This window comes from Calidris pugnax, unplaced genomic scaffold, assembly GCF_001431845.1.
Source record: "Calidris pugnax isolate Ruff unplaced genomic scaffold, ASM143184v1 scaffold211, whole genome shotgun sequence".
Taxonomy (NCBI): Eukaryota; Metazoa; Chordata; class Aves; order Charadriiformes; family Scolopacidae; genus Calidris; species Calidris pugnax.
The window spans coordinates 1,248,056-1,262,220 of NW_015091083.1; the positions used below are offsets into that span (position 1 = coordinate 1,248,056).

The 14,165-nt window shown below is 50.3% G+C and overlaps 1 protein-coding gene across 1 annotated transcript; it reads left to right on the forward strand.

Annotated features, from left to right (window-relative positions):
- Window positions 1–3,136: 3,136 nt before the first annotated feature.
- Window positions 3,137–13,796, forward strand: HRAS (Harvey rat sarcoma viral oncogene homolog). The gene is made up of 5 exons (XM_014957688.1): window positions 3,137–3,290; window positions 7,916–8,094; window positions 10,415–10,574; window positions 11,297–11,421; window positions 13,482–13,796. The coding sequence occupies exons 1-4, from the start codon at window positions 3,180–3,182 to the stop codon at window positions 11,414–11,416; spliced, it is 570 nt and encodes a 189-aa protein (XP_014813174.1). The 5' UTR covers window positions 3,137–3,179; the 3' UTR covers window positions 11,417–11,421; window positions 13,482–13,796.
- Window positions 13,797–14,165: the final 369 nt, after the last annotated feature.

The following is a 14,165-nucleotide window of genomic DNA, read 5'->3' on the forward strand; positions in this document are numbered from 1 at the left end:
CAAGTTCCATAGACCTGGGTGGTTGTGTGGTTCCCCTTGAGCATCATCACAGCAGCTGCTCCATCATCAGCACCAGATGCAGAGCAAGGTCCATTGTGGCCACTGTGGGCCTTTATTTGCAGCTGCTGTGTGTTATGCTAGGGGGTTGCAGATCTCCCTGCTCTGAATGAAAGATGGGAGCTGGTTGCAGAGTTTCTTCAGACCCTCAAAACCCCTCTGTGTTCAGCTGGGAAGAGGTTCTGCTGCAGGAGTGATCCCTTTCTGACCAGCAGTGTTGGTGGAGACAGTCAGTGTGTGTTTGCTCCTCAGTCCCCATTTCACTGTCCCTTATGGTAATTGTCTCTTCCCATCTGAGAGTGATGAGAAGTGTGGGGTGGGGATTTCTCTTGTTCCTGAGAAGCAGTGTATGTGAGAAGTTCATATATGTGAAGGCAGGCATTAATGGGAGCAGAGCATTGTGCGCACAATCAATAAGTGTGATCACTTAGGTTGTTTCCTGTAGCCTTGCTTTCAACCTGCATCTCTTCCTTGGCTGCCAGGACAGAGGCACATCACATTTTTAGAAAGCAGTGACACTTTCAGGTAGGTATAGACCTAAGGTATCTTGGTATTTGCACCTCCTTTCCCCCCACCATCACTGCTTTTCCACTGTGTTTAATGACCTTCAGCTTTGCCAGCAGTGAGGAGCGGCATAGCAACCAGAGGTCCTCCTTGGCATTGTGTTTGTGCTCTGGTTGCTCTTTTGCACCCTCTGCCTTGCCCTCCTTTAGGATCCTGGATGCTGGGGACGGCATGAGCTTTGTTTGCCTTCCCGCTACCGAGACAGCGGCTCAGAAGGAGGGCTTTGGCAGGAGGTGGTTGTGTCTGACGGCTCCCAGCTCGAGTGGATGATTGAACTGTCTGAGTGGTTTAAGGTTGCAGTCAGGTGGGGATTGAAAGCAGAAAGTTCTGGCCTGCTTTCCATTAGATCTCTGCTGCGTTAGCAAATGCGTCAGATGCAGCCTGGGTCTAGAGTGGCCTTTGTGGGCACAGTTTGTACCAGCCACCAGAGTCTGGGCAGCAGGGCTGGGGAACCTGGGGAGGAGGGTGGTGTGAGGAGGGTGGTGTGATACAACTGCCGGGGGGAGAGGGGGTCTAATCTGCAGTGGCGTTGCAGGCTGTGCTGATTGGGGACCGTCCGGGCCAACTGTGAGCTCGTCTTCCCACTACCTGCTGCGTTTCGGGTGGCTTTCCCAGAGCTTGTAGATGGTGGCCGAGGATGAGTGTCTGACCCTGGTGTGACTTTCAGTGGGCAGGGGTTGCAGCCCAATGAGGGTGGATTTCTATTTAAACCTTCGGGGTTTTGTAATCTTCCTGAATTGAAGTTCCTCTTTCTCACTGGAGTTGGAGCAGAAGTTGAAGGGAGGAGGTGTGCGGAGATGAATTTTCTCCTGCTGAAGGGCCATGGGAAGTACATGGTGTTGGAGAAGTGTGATTTGCCCCTGCTGACCCTAATCATCATTCCCAAGCAGCACCTTCTGTGATAGCAACCTAGTCTTAGAGCTTGTGGGTCAGGATTAAAGGGAGGGCAGGGACAGGTGACGTTGCAGTGGGGGGCCCTTTATAGACAAATAGGAGCAGCCTCTCATTCACAAGCTTTGATCAACCTGGTCTAGTGGGAGGTGTCTCTTGCCATGGCAGGGGTGTTGGAACTAGATGACCTTTAAGGTCCCTTCCAACTCCAACCATTCTATGATTCTGTGATCCTATAGAGCATCTCTTTCTCCCCTGAGGGGCATGCCAGCTTTGTCTCATGGGGGCAGGGGTGCTCCTTCTGCAGTGATCCTCCCTCTTGTGATGGCAGCACAGTGGGAGGCATCGCTAGCTTGAGGATGGGTGGAGGGTGTGGATGTGCCACCGTCTCAAACCAGCTCTGTGATCTGAGGTTTAACGCAGCCTTGAGGGTGAAGACATGGAGCTAACAGTGTATTTGGCGTGGCTGGAACATCTTACCTGCTCCCGTGGGCGTTGACATCCAGACCACGCTGGCCAAGGCTTTCAAATCTCTCTCTTGAATTTGGATCGCCAGTTTGAGATAAGGCAAATTAGAGTCAATGCTGAGCACTTTCAGAAAACCAGACTTCTTAAATCAGTTACTTTAGGGTTTACTTTTGATTTACACAGCCTGTACTTTTTTTTTCTTATCAGTAACGCTCCCTTACCTCTTGAGGTTTGCTTGGGGAATGTGTAAAGTTTGCCTTCAGACCATCAGGCTGAAGGATTGCAGCATATCACAGGATAAACATAGTTTTGTATTCAGTTTGGTGGATTATTTTGCACATTTTAAAGTAACCTTCCTTACTAGTGGAGAGTATTAGGTTAAGTAGCTCTGGATGATGCAGTTCCATGCTGTACTTCTGGTCCAAGTTTCATGGGTTTAGGTGAGGCTATCTCATGTTTGAGACCCCAGAGCATCAGACCACAAAACCAAAAGAAAGACAGTGGATTCTGGAGGCAGAGTACAGGTTGACAGACTGGAATAAGTGTAATTTTCTCTGACCAAATTCCCAGGATAGTCAGTGTGCTGGGTAGGAAGGTGGTAAGAAAGCCCTTGACCCTTGGGACACACAAGTCATCCCACCATCTTCCTGTTTCCAGACCATGCTCACCAGGGTGGTCCTGGAGCAGAATACCCTGCGGTGGCAATTTCAGGGACAATTTTATAAAGCTACGTTAAGTGCATGTTGCATCCCTGATGATGGCTCACTGATTTTCACTCCAAGGAGTGAGGGGTGGCTCAGGGGTGGTACAGAATTGCAGTGAAGTGGGTTTACCTTGTCCCATCCTCAGTCTCTACTGAAGTCAAGCAACTTAAAAGACCATTAAAACTTGAAGGGATGCATCCCTTCACCTCTGCCTTGCAGAATTTGGCGTCTCCGTCTTACGTGCCAGATCCCAGAACTCAGTGTCTCCACCTTGCAGCACTTAGATGCTCCTGGGATGTGCAGGAAGCATCAGGAATGCTCAGTACCCAAGGGATGAGGCTGTGCTTTGCAGATCTCTGCCTTTCCAGGCAGAAAAGGGGGGCTGACTGCTCAGCCCTGCTGATCGGGAGGGACCCCCTCTCCTAACATGGTGGCCATGTTTCTCCTTGCAGGTGGTGGTGCTCCTGGAAGTCCTGAGCTGGGGTCGGCTGGAAGATGACCGAATATAAGCTGGTGGTGGTGGGAGCTGGTGGTGTTGGAAAGAGTGCTTTGACGATACAGCTCATTCAGAACCATTTCGTTGACGAGTATGACCCCACGATAGAGGTAAGTGGTTCTGGGCATGGGTTCTCTTTCTGTGTGTTTTCCTCTTTCTCTTCTCTACCTTGCCTCCAACCCGGAGTGTGTTTGGCTTGGTCTCAACTCTGAACTTGAGCAGGGACGTTCCTGTTACTGAGTTACTACGTGCATATGCGAAGGTCACAATGACGGGCTTGTGCCTCCTACAGAAGGACAGTGGTGTCTGCTGAAGAGAGATGGTGAGGGAGACAGCAAAAGCAGGCAGAGCTGGGCAGGGGCTGAGAGGTAGCACAGAAGTCCTCCTTTCTGATGAGATGACAGTGTAGGGAGGGGTTAAATGTTTGGGATTGAAGAGCCATTTTGTGCCTGCGCTTCCATTTCTCCTCCTGTGAAATCAGAGTAAATATATTGACTTCTCATGCAGGATATTTTGAGATTCACCGCTGAAATGGGTTTTGTCAGAGCTTGCTAGTATTATGTGTGTCCTGTCGTTTGAGCGAGACATGCTGAGCAGCTGAAATGTTGTGGTTCCCAGAGTGTTGCCTCTGCTCCATCTTGAGGAGGTAGTGGTTGATGTATGGGTGGCACAGTCGGTGTGAGTGGTAGCAGTGACCTGTCTCGCTCAGCACCCTGCCTGGAGAAGCAGGCAGGGACCCTGTGCTCCTCTAGGCTGTGCAGAGGCGTGGTCTGGCCTTCGATCTCCATTACACTATTATTTTTTCTTTTGCTTTTTAAAAACATATTCCATTTTCCAACTGCTTTCACCATTGCTGGTGAGATGCTAATTACACCCTGTGTGACTTACACCTTCATTCGGGGGAGATGTGGGCAGCAGCTGCTGCTCTGCATGAGGAATAAGTCTACCCTGGGAAGGCAAATTACAGCTCTGTCATGCCTCTTGGACAATAACCTTCCTGTCTGCAGTCCTAAAGGATTCTCTTCCAGATGTGTATAAATGCAGCTGTGGTTGCTGCAGTTATTATTATTATAATGGCTAAAAGGGCCCCAGCTGGGATCAGAAATCTATTCTGGTAGGTGTTGTATGTGTAGTCCCCACCCTGAAGAGCTTACAACTTAAATAAACAAGCAAGACAAGGCTTGGTAGAAAGGCTGAAGTAGTCTTACAATCCTACAGATGGGAAAGAGAGAAAGCACTTAAAAGCACGTGCTATTACATCATTTGGCCAAGGTCACCTAGAAAGTCCGCGGCAGAGACTGGAATTTAATTTAAGGGCTCTCGAGTCTCATTGCTGCACCTTGCTTATGGATGCAGTTGCCTTCTTCCCCGGCTCTTCCTCTCTCATGTGCTCATCACCAGTAGCATCATATGCTTTTCTTAGAAACCCATTCCAGGTTGTTTTCAGCAAAGAGCTGCTGATGGAGAGCAGCCTCCCTGGGGAGACATCTGCATGTATGAATCCTCTCTTGGCCCTTCGGGTGGGCAGAGGCAGCTCTGACCAGTGATGTATTGGGTTTTGGCATCCTATTTTTTTTTGTCTCCAGCTGCCTGCCCTCTGTATGTACCCTCCAGGGAATTTTCTCCATGTAAACAGGCAGTGGGGAATGTAAACCTTGCATGGCATTTCCCAGCACACCCTCCTCACCCTGCCCACTCCTGCTGCGCCCTGGGAGACGCCTGCTCTCCTCCCCTGCTTCCCCCAGCCTCACTCTGCTCTTCTCCTCCTCTTCTCTTTCTAAAGTAGCCATGAGCCACTCTTCATCCCTCTCACCTCTGGTGCTTTTCCAACTGCAGGTCCCACCAGCTCTGATACCTTTTTGCAGCTCCCTGGGTCATGCTCCACATCTCTCCCACCCTGGCCATCTTCTCACTCATTCCAGGGTGACTCCTTTCAATTATGCATAATTTGATGGGGATTTAGGATGCACAGAGTTACCTGCCAGCCATCTGAATGTGACCAACAAACCACCCTCCTGTGACTAAGCTGCTTTGGATCATGCCCAGAAGCTGACTCTCGACTGTTCAGCCTGCTAACAAACAGCACAGCAATGCTGAAATGAACAGGATAGAAGGGAAAAATGAAATGTATACGTGCACAGAGTGAAGGCTTTACCCATCACTTCAATGAATCAAGCACAGGCTGTGCTGTCAAGGCAAGCAGGAGCAGGTCAGGGTGCACTGAGAAGATGCTCCCCAGGGCAGGAAGGGAGCAGAAGTGAGTTTGTGGCCTCTCTGGGGCAGAGACCCTGACTGACGCCTGCCTGCTCCCCTCCTGCCCTCCCGATTCACTGGTGCAAACCTCTGGCTTTGGAACTCAGTGCTGGCCGACCTGTTACAGCACACACTTGTACGCCTGCTCGTGGGCTGCTGAGGACCCTTAAGACCTTTATTTTGGGAACAGGAGGGCCAAGGCACCAGGGAAACTTATGTCTCTGGCAGTGTCCTACAGCGAGTGAGCAGGGATGGAGTAAAGAGTCAGACTGTCCTGAGAAGCTTCTTCAGCTTTTAACAGTCACCTAGTAACGGGCTTCCTGAGCGTCTAGTCATATCCTGACCATAGCATTTAACAAATGGACCTCTTGGCTGGTCCCCCAGCACACATTGGGTGCTCCCAGCATCCATCCAGGATCCTGAGTCTGAACTCCAAGCAGATGTTGTTTTTGACACCTGGCACTTCACAGCTGGGTTCAGCCCCTTTCTCTTGTGCAAGAAGGTTGGGGTAGGGCGTGGGGGACTGCAGAGGAGCATTGAGGCTGCAGGATGCTGGTGGCTGGGCATGTGGGCTGGTGGCAGCTACCCCTGCAGCAGCAGCCAGGTCACTCGGCAGGGTGGCAGGGATGGCATCCCAAGCACCCTGGAGGGGTTCGGGTGAAGCTGGACACAAAGCAAGGGTGGGGAGAGCTTCTCCCCTTCCTTCAGGGGAAGCAAAGCATCCTCTGCAAGACTGCTAATGCCTTTGCTTTGTTAGTGAGCTGGCTGGCCTTTTGGTCAGCCTGTTGATAGCCTGAGCAAAGGTGTGGGATTGCTTCTTCATAGGTGTGCTGTCTGCTGGTGATACCTCCTGTATTTGGGAATTTGACAATTAATTGTGAACACATGTGCCGAGAGGATGCTCTGCTGGGCAGAGCAAGCACTGGGGTCCCCTTTACTGGTCCTTGCCAGGCACTGGGACCCCAGAGGTGGAATCAGTGCTCTTCTACCTTGCACCAAGGAGGCTCTGGATACATTATTGATTAGAAATGGGAGCGCATCCCTCAGGGCAGCCAGCCAGTTGCCTTCAGAGGAGTTGGCTGGAAGCCAGCCCATCACTCCATGCTTATTCCTGGTGGGTCAGCAGTCCCCTTTTTGGGAAGGCACGGCTCAGAAGGTCGTGGCAGAGCAGATCTTACCTCCTCTGATTTCAGCCGTGTCCGCAAGGTGAAGAAAGACTTTAATTAGCCTCAGTAGATGACGTTGTTACAGTAATGAACCAAAGGGTGAAGGCTGCGCTGGCCCCATTCCCTTTCCGTGCCGCTGCTGGTCCTGTCGGTGACCTTTGCTGCGTTGGCTGTTTGTCTGCAGACCTGCAAAGCTCATCTGATAACATTGTTGTGGTCATTGGAAGAGCAGCAGCCATTTGAATTAATTTTAAACTGCAGCTGTAGGCTCTGTGAGTGGCTGCAAAGCGCCGTCGTGGTCATTTTGCTGACTTGCACCTTTTTCATACCTTTGGCTTCTTTCTCTTGCCGAGAGTTGAAGATGCTGCACCATACCCAGGGGACCACTACTGGAGAGGGATGAGGCTGTTCCCCTGTGCAGGGGCTGCCCCAACAGCATCCCTGCTGATGAGACTGGGCACAAGGAAGGAGAGGCATGGTAGGGAGGAACAGTGTGCTTTGAGGAACCTGCCTTGAAATGAAACCTTTTGAGGGATGCCCTGGGTGATTTCCAGGCCTTCACACATCTTCAGTAAGTTGCTATTGCCTCTGTTGCAGGGAAAACCCCCAACTTCAAAGGATGTGCCTGGGTAGTCCTTACCTCTTCTGGAGCCCTCTGGGCACAGACAGGTTGTGGGAAACACCCTCCTCACAGCGTGATACTTTTTTTCCTCTGGTGTTTGAAGAAGAGGTTTATGATCAAGCCCAGTTTGGAGCCTTACTGGTGGCATATTGCCTCTGGTGCCCAACCAGGGATGCGTTGGAGGTGCTGGATTTCCAGGTGATTTTAAACACCTTCTGGGCCTGCAGATCGCAGACAGTGGCTGGAAGCCCTGTCTAGCTGGAGCTGCCTTTCCTGGGTGCCCCCTTCTAGCACCTGGGCAGGGCGGCAGCAGAAGGCATTAGTCAGGACTAAATAAAGCTTAGGAAAATGGTTATCGAGGGCTGTGCAGTATGGTAGAGACAAAGCTGTCCCTGGTCTGACAGAGGCAGGGCTGGGAATGAGGAGAGCAAGCCAGGGGCTGTCTTCTCTGTGGCTCTGCCAGAGGAGTGGGAAACCTGCTCAGCTGCTCCCTTTTTCCTTATTATTTTTTTTCAACCTCTTCTTTTTTCTTTCCCTCCCATTTTTAAATCAGCTATTTAATGGGAGCTAAACCCAGGCAGAGCGTGACCTGGCATCTTCCCAGGGATGCTCTTGCTACATCCCTGCACTTGGCCAGACCCAAGCCCTCCCTTAATGGATCCTCCTCCCTTTCTCTCCCTCTCCTGGCCTGCAGGATTCCTACAGAAAGCAAGTCGTCATCGATGGAGAGACCTGCTTGTTAGACATCTTGGATACCGCAGGGCAAGAGGAGTACAGTGCCATGAGAGACCAGTACATGAGAACGGGGGAAGGATTCCTCTGCGTCTTCGCCATCAACAACACCAAGTCCTTTGAAGATATTCACCAGTACAGGTTGGTACCCTGGGAAGGGCCTCTTCCCTCTTACCCTGTGCGAAGGAGAGGCCTTGCTGCTGCACCCTCCTGCCCTCCCTTTTAGATCAGGCCCCGTGGTGGAATCACTGGCTGCCAGCAAAGACAATTAGCTCAAGTGGCCATTCCCCAGGGAAGAGAAGGAGCAGACGGCTAATGTCAGTGACTCCAATAAAACCCATCCGAAGGGATTGCCTGTGGCCTTTGGGGACTCAGTAATGTAATGTTTAAGTGTTTATGGTGACTAAAGAGAGAGCTGATCCTCTATGACCCCCTCCCTTCCCTCCCTAATTAATGGAATTGCTTTGTTAGTGCAATCGATCTCAGCGACTTCTGCTGGGTCCGGGAGCTGGGAGGGGAGGCTGGGAAGGGCAAGGAGGGCTGTTTCCCCCTCTGGCAGCTCTTGTGGCGAGGCTGTGGTCTGCCAGCCTCACGCTTGCAGGGAGAGGTGGTCCTGGCCCGTTGGAGCTCAGTTTCAACTGGGGCAAAGACGGAGCAGGAGGAGAGTCTCAGCCCCATCGAGGAGACTTGCCCAAGAGGATGCTCACCGCGGGGGCGGTGGCAGAGCAGGGACCCCATCCCGGTGCTGTCCTGCTTTGGCTGCACCCAGGCTACTCATCCTGCTTCTCCCCACTGCTGCCATCACCTCTGCGGAGCTGGAGAGCCCAGGAGATGATGTAAATAAGTGGTTCCTGGTTACCTGGTTACCCTGGTGCAAGCTTAGGGAGGGCTCCTCTCTGCTTTATGCCTTTTTTTTCTTTTTTTTTGAGGCTTGGCTGTGATGGTAGGCACTTGCAGACCATGCAAGAGATGGTTCTGCCTGTCCCCACTCTGTCCATTGCCCACCAAGAGACCATGTACCCCAGTCCCTCATTATAAACCTTATAAACCTGGGTCCCAGGTGATCCTGTAGCTCTGAGCACAGGCACAGCCATCCTTGCACCGCAGTCAGAGGCGCTGCTCCGAGCTGTCGAGATGTCTCAGTCTGCAGCTTGCAGGCTTGTTCAGTGTAATAACTGTATGGTTGGACTAATTCGGCTTGTTTTAGCTGAACTGGAGGACAAAGGATGGGATTTTCCTAAAGCACCTGAGGGATCCAGCAGCATTCATCCTTGTGCTGGGGCTGGTCCCTGTGAATCACTCGCAGGATGGCTCAATTTCAAGCCCTGGTTTTAATCATGGTGTAAATCACTGGCTTTCATCTCATTTCGTCTGTGCTCTTTGTGTTTGCACTTTTAAAAGAATATTCCCCAGAGAAACGCTGGCTCTCTCTGGTTAGTAACCATTAGGAGGTATCTCTTTTCAGCTAAGTGTAGCCCGTGCACTAAATTTAGTACTTGCATTTGCTGATCAGGATGTAACACGGAACATGTAAGTGGCTTTATGGCATATCATACATATAGTCAGACCTCATTTCTATCTTCTACTACATTACAAAAGATGATTGATTTTTTTGTGTGATACATGTCCAGCTGCTTTTGGATGGAAATTTGAAGTCAATTAAAATGCAGAAATCAGCATTTTAAATAATGCTTTTATTAGTTAAATAAAACCATGTTAAATGTTTTGGGTGGTTGAGCAATTAAAAAAAAAAAAGGAGCTGTTTTTTTGCATCTGAAGTTAAGTGATTTATTAGGCAAAGGAAGTTATTATCTATCAGGAGGGAATTGAATGGATTGTTTGTGGTCATAATGGCCTTTAAGATTTTTAGAAGTGGTAGATCTCATCCTCGCCCACCTAATTTTAAATCTGATGTTGGAATGAAGAAGCAAGCATTACAGCTTTTTTGCTTCCCAGTTGGTTTCTCAACTTTGAGTGACCTGAACTAAACTGAAAGGAAGCAAGTACTGCCTGTGCATCTGCAGAAAAGGTTACGGCTGCCAAAAGCTGGTTTATCAGCTCAGCAAATTCTGACTGCAGCTGATTTTTTTTTTTTTCTTTTTTTATTCCCATTGAGGGGGATTATTTCATCCTAAAATATTGGGAGTTACACAGGTAACTGCTTAAGTATTCATTTTTATTTAGCTTAAACTATCTTAAGCTCATGACTTAAGGTAGATTGTCATAATTTCAAGTTGTGTTTTGTGAACAGTTGCATTTAAAGAGCAGAAGTATATTTAGTTTTCATTCCAAAAATGCCCTAGCTATTTTGCTGTTTACTCATGTGCCATGGTCATTTATGTTCTCCTGAAGGTTCAACACAAGGCACTTGGCAGGACCAAAGCACAGCTGTCAATTCTTGATGAAGAAGCTGTTGGGGATGCCTTTTCCCCCTTCACTTTTGCACCTCTTACTCTTGCAGGGAGCAGATCAAGAGGGTGAAAGACTCCGATGATGTTCCCATGGTGCTGGTGGGAAATAAATGTGACCTACCAGCCCGGACAGTTGAGACCCGGCAAGCGCAGGACCTGGCCCGGAGTTATGGGATCCCCTACATAGAAACATCTGCCAAAACCAGACAGGTAGGAGGAGGGTTTTAAACAAAATCTTCCTTTTCTTCTCTTCTCCAGTGCTGTTCCTGGAGAGGCAGGAATGGGCCAACTCCACCTTGCAGACAGATGGGTGCAAGGGCCAGGGTTAGTTGCTTCCTCAAGGCTAAATGCTCCATCAGGATGTTCCCTCCCCTGTGTGGGCTTGAGCCTCCATTCTGGAGAAGTGCTAATTCATGTTCTGGTAACAGTGAAAGGAAGATGCTTTCTCAGGGCTTTCTCCAAGGCCCTGGAATAAGCCCCACAGTCACTGCAGGTCAGCTAAGCTCAGGGGACTTGGCTAACCTCATCCATGGTCTATTTTGGCAGACCTACATGCAGACTATGCCAGTGCTGGAAGGCCGTGTCGGGCCCCCAGAGCACAAAGGTGGAAGTGGAGCAGCCGATACTTTCAGTGGTCTAGTGGTAGCTTTTCTCTTGGGTGATAGACCTCATGCAGGCTGCTGGAAGCTGATGAATTTCAAGGACTTAAGAGCTCCTTGGCCTCCTAGTTGCTCATTCAATTTTGCTCAGTGTTTGGGGGCCACACTAAGATCCCCGTTCGTCATCCCAGCTTGGTTTTGTGCCTTCAGCTCTGCATCCTGCACTGCTGGAAGACAGCACTAGGGACACCTAGCTGGGAAGCAAAGCCCTCTCTTCTCTCCACTGTCCCCTCTTGAAGGGGGACGCCACTTCAAGCGATGCTTTTCTTCCAGGGCGTTGAAGATGCCTTTTACACCTTGGTGCGGGAGATCCGTCAGCACAAGCTGCGCAAGCTGAATCCCCCCGATGAGAGCGGCCCCGGCTGCATGAACTGTAAATGTGTGATATCGTGACTACGGTGAGTTTGGGGAGCAGGAGAAGGGGTGAAGCGGGGCAGGAGGTGACTGCAGATGCATTGGTCTGCAAACAAATGCAGCAGAAACAATTTCAGTAGCGGGTATTTTTTAATGAAGCACCTTTTGGACTGAAATAACATTTTTCTGTGAAAACATAAGTAAGTCAAAATTCCCCCTTTCCTGAAGAAGTGTGGAGGAGGAAAGGGCTGTTTGTTTTTCCCCCTTATTTTTTTTGGAACAAAATTCTACAGAATTGAATAAAATAAATATGTGCATTGTCATGGCTTTTCCTGGGAAAACTCCTTCCCATGCTGCCCCTCTGAGAGGGAGTTAAGCTGGTGTTGGAGGTGTGCAACTCGCTGCACATTCACCAGGCTGGCCCGAGAAGAGTTCAGCTGAAGGGCTGGGTGAGTGCATTGCCTCCTAATGCACTCACATAAGATGCCTTGTCCTAAAGCTTCAGAGCAGACCTGTCTCACTGTGAGAGTACAGTGTTCCTCAGAAGAGTTTTCCCCTTATTATTCCCCCAAGATATTTGGAACTGATGCAATGTTGAGAATTAGCCATAAGGGGGCTGTTTTGCTTTTATAAATTGTGTGTGCTGGAGCCAGAAACAGTGTTTTTCAGATTCTCCGTGTTCATTTGCCTGTTTTTCTGCTGCTTATTTCCTTGTTGTTTTTTTTTTTTTCTTTTTTTAATGATGAATTTATTTAAATCATTGCAATCCCACTGGATAGCAGTGAGGAAGAGCTTCTATTGGTGTCTCTGTGTGAGCTGGGTGGCCTTAAGCCAAACCCCTGGGAACATCTGGCTGTGTAACCAGCTCCTTCCATGGCAGAAGTGGAGAGAGAGGCAACTGGGGATGAGTGCACTCGGGAGATGTACATCTAGGGACACCTGGGAGTGGGGTGTGGGAGAAAAGCCTGCACAAACATTACTCTTACTGTTTTTTGGGGAGTCTGTTGAGCACCCAAACTGGCCCTTCACTCCTTAGCACAACTGCTGGAGTCCTAAAGAGACGCGCATCATGTCTAGAGGGTCTTTGCTGAAGGTGGAGGTGGGCAGCTGGTTTTCCTCCATGGCTTTTTGAGCCAAAGGCTGTGAGTGCAGCAGAGCTCTTCCCCGAAAAAGAAAAAAAAAAAAAAAAAAAAAAAAGAAAAAAAAAAAGAAGAAACGCTGGCAGTGTTTGCTTCCTATGAGCAAAAAAACCACCCGAGCACCCCACCCCTCCGCTCCCAGCCGAGGCGTGCAATGTCTCCTGGGGGCCACGCTGAGTGCTGTGCCCAGCACACTTATCATTGCTAGAGGAGGCTTTCCAGATGTTCAGGTCCTCCAGATGTTCCGTAGCTTTTCCTCTGGATGGGGATGTGAGCTCAGGGCTTGTTTCCTGCTCCGGCTCCCAGCTGACAGCATGGGCTCGGTGGATGCTGCTGCTCCCCTAGACTGACTGCCAGGAGCCTGGTCCTCGTCACAGCCCGGTGGCCAGCACCGCCATGGGCAGTGCCTTCAAAAAGAGGGGCAAGAAGGGGTGGGAAGAAGTCTCTTGGAAACACTGTCATCTGTTAAGAGAGCGTGCCCTGTGAGTTGCTCACATCTTTTCCTGCTCGAGCAGAAACTAGAAACCAGACATCCCAGCTTATTCTGCAGTGGCCAGAGAGAGAGGAAGGTCAGGGCACAAAAGGCAAGGACACGCGGGGTTTTGGGGAGGAGGAGGATGGGTGTGTGGCCAAGTAGATTTGGCTGCATTTGCCCTGGACTCACTTTATGGTTCCCATCATCCCTGGAGGAGGAAGATCTCACTGAACAGTGCCCCTTCCCACAACGAGGTTTGAAAGAAGCAGAAGGCCTGGTGAGATGCCCTGGAGATAGGCTCAGCCTCTCTCCACACTTGTTGCGGGTGCTTTGCTGAGCTAGGTCAAGACCTCCAAAACTTGATTAGCCCTTTGCTTTCCCTCTGTAGCCACTAGCAGGGTCAACCCAAACTCAGGGGTGGGTCATGGAAACAGCTCTCACTGGTTTTGACAGCGAATGGGTGCTAATGAGTGTCCTCTTCTGGTTTCAGCTGACTGGACCGTGTCTTGGAGAGGTTCCCACTGTGCAGAATGCAAGGCAAGAGGTGAAGCGAAGGAAGAAGCAAACGGATTCAGGGGAGAAGTATAGGGGGAGGGGGAGAGGAGGAGGAGGAGGAGGAAGAGGACAGGGGGAGCATGAGCCCCTCCAAGGACTATCTCGCACTTCACCCAAGCCTGCGGCAAACGACTTTTTTTTCTTTTTTTTTCTTTCCCCAACCCCTCCTCCTTTGGCCTCCTCCCACCCGGCAACTGTACAAAGCCACAGATTGAATCACAGTAAATTATTATTTGATGGTCTCGACAAACCGTCTTGATGGCTGTGTCCTCCTTCCAGAGGGTGCTGCTGCTGGTGCTCCGGGAGGATTGCTATGGGACAGTGGGGAGGGAAGGGCGCTGAGATTTGCTCTTCACATGGGCATGAGGTCATGCTGTAGACTGTGAAGGTGATTGGGGTGGGGTATCCTTTGGGGAAAGAGCTGTCGTGGTCTCCAGCAAGTTGTCATTATGTCCCTGTCCCCCCCCCAGCCCACCTGAAAATCTTTGCTGGCCCCAAGTTTTGGTGGGGTGGAAGAGTGCAACTAGTCCAAGCCTGTCCTCTGCGCTGCCCTGGGTGCTTTGCCTTCAACTTAGTCCTTGTGGGATATTTTTTTTATGGCCTCAGATGCGATGCCCGG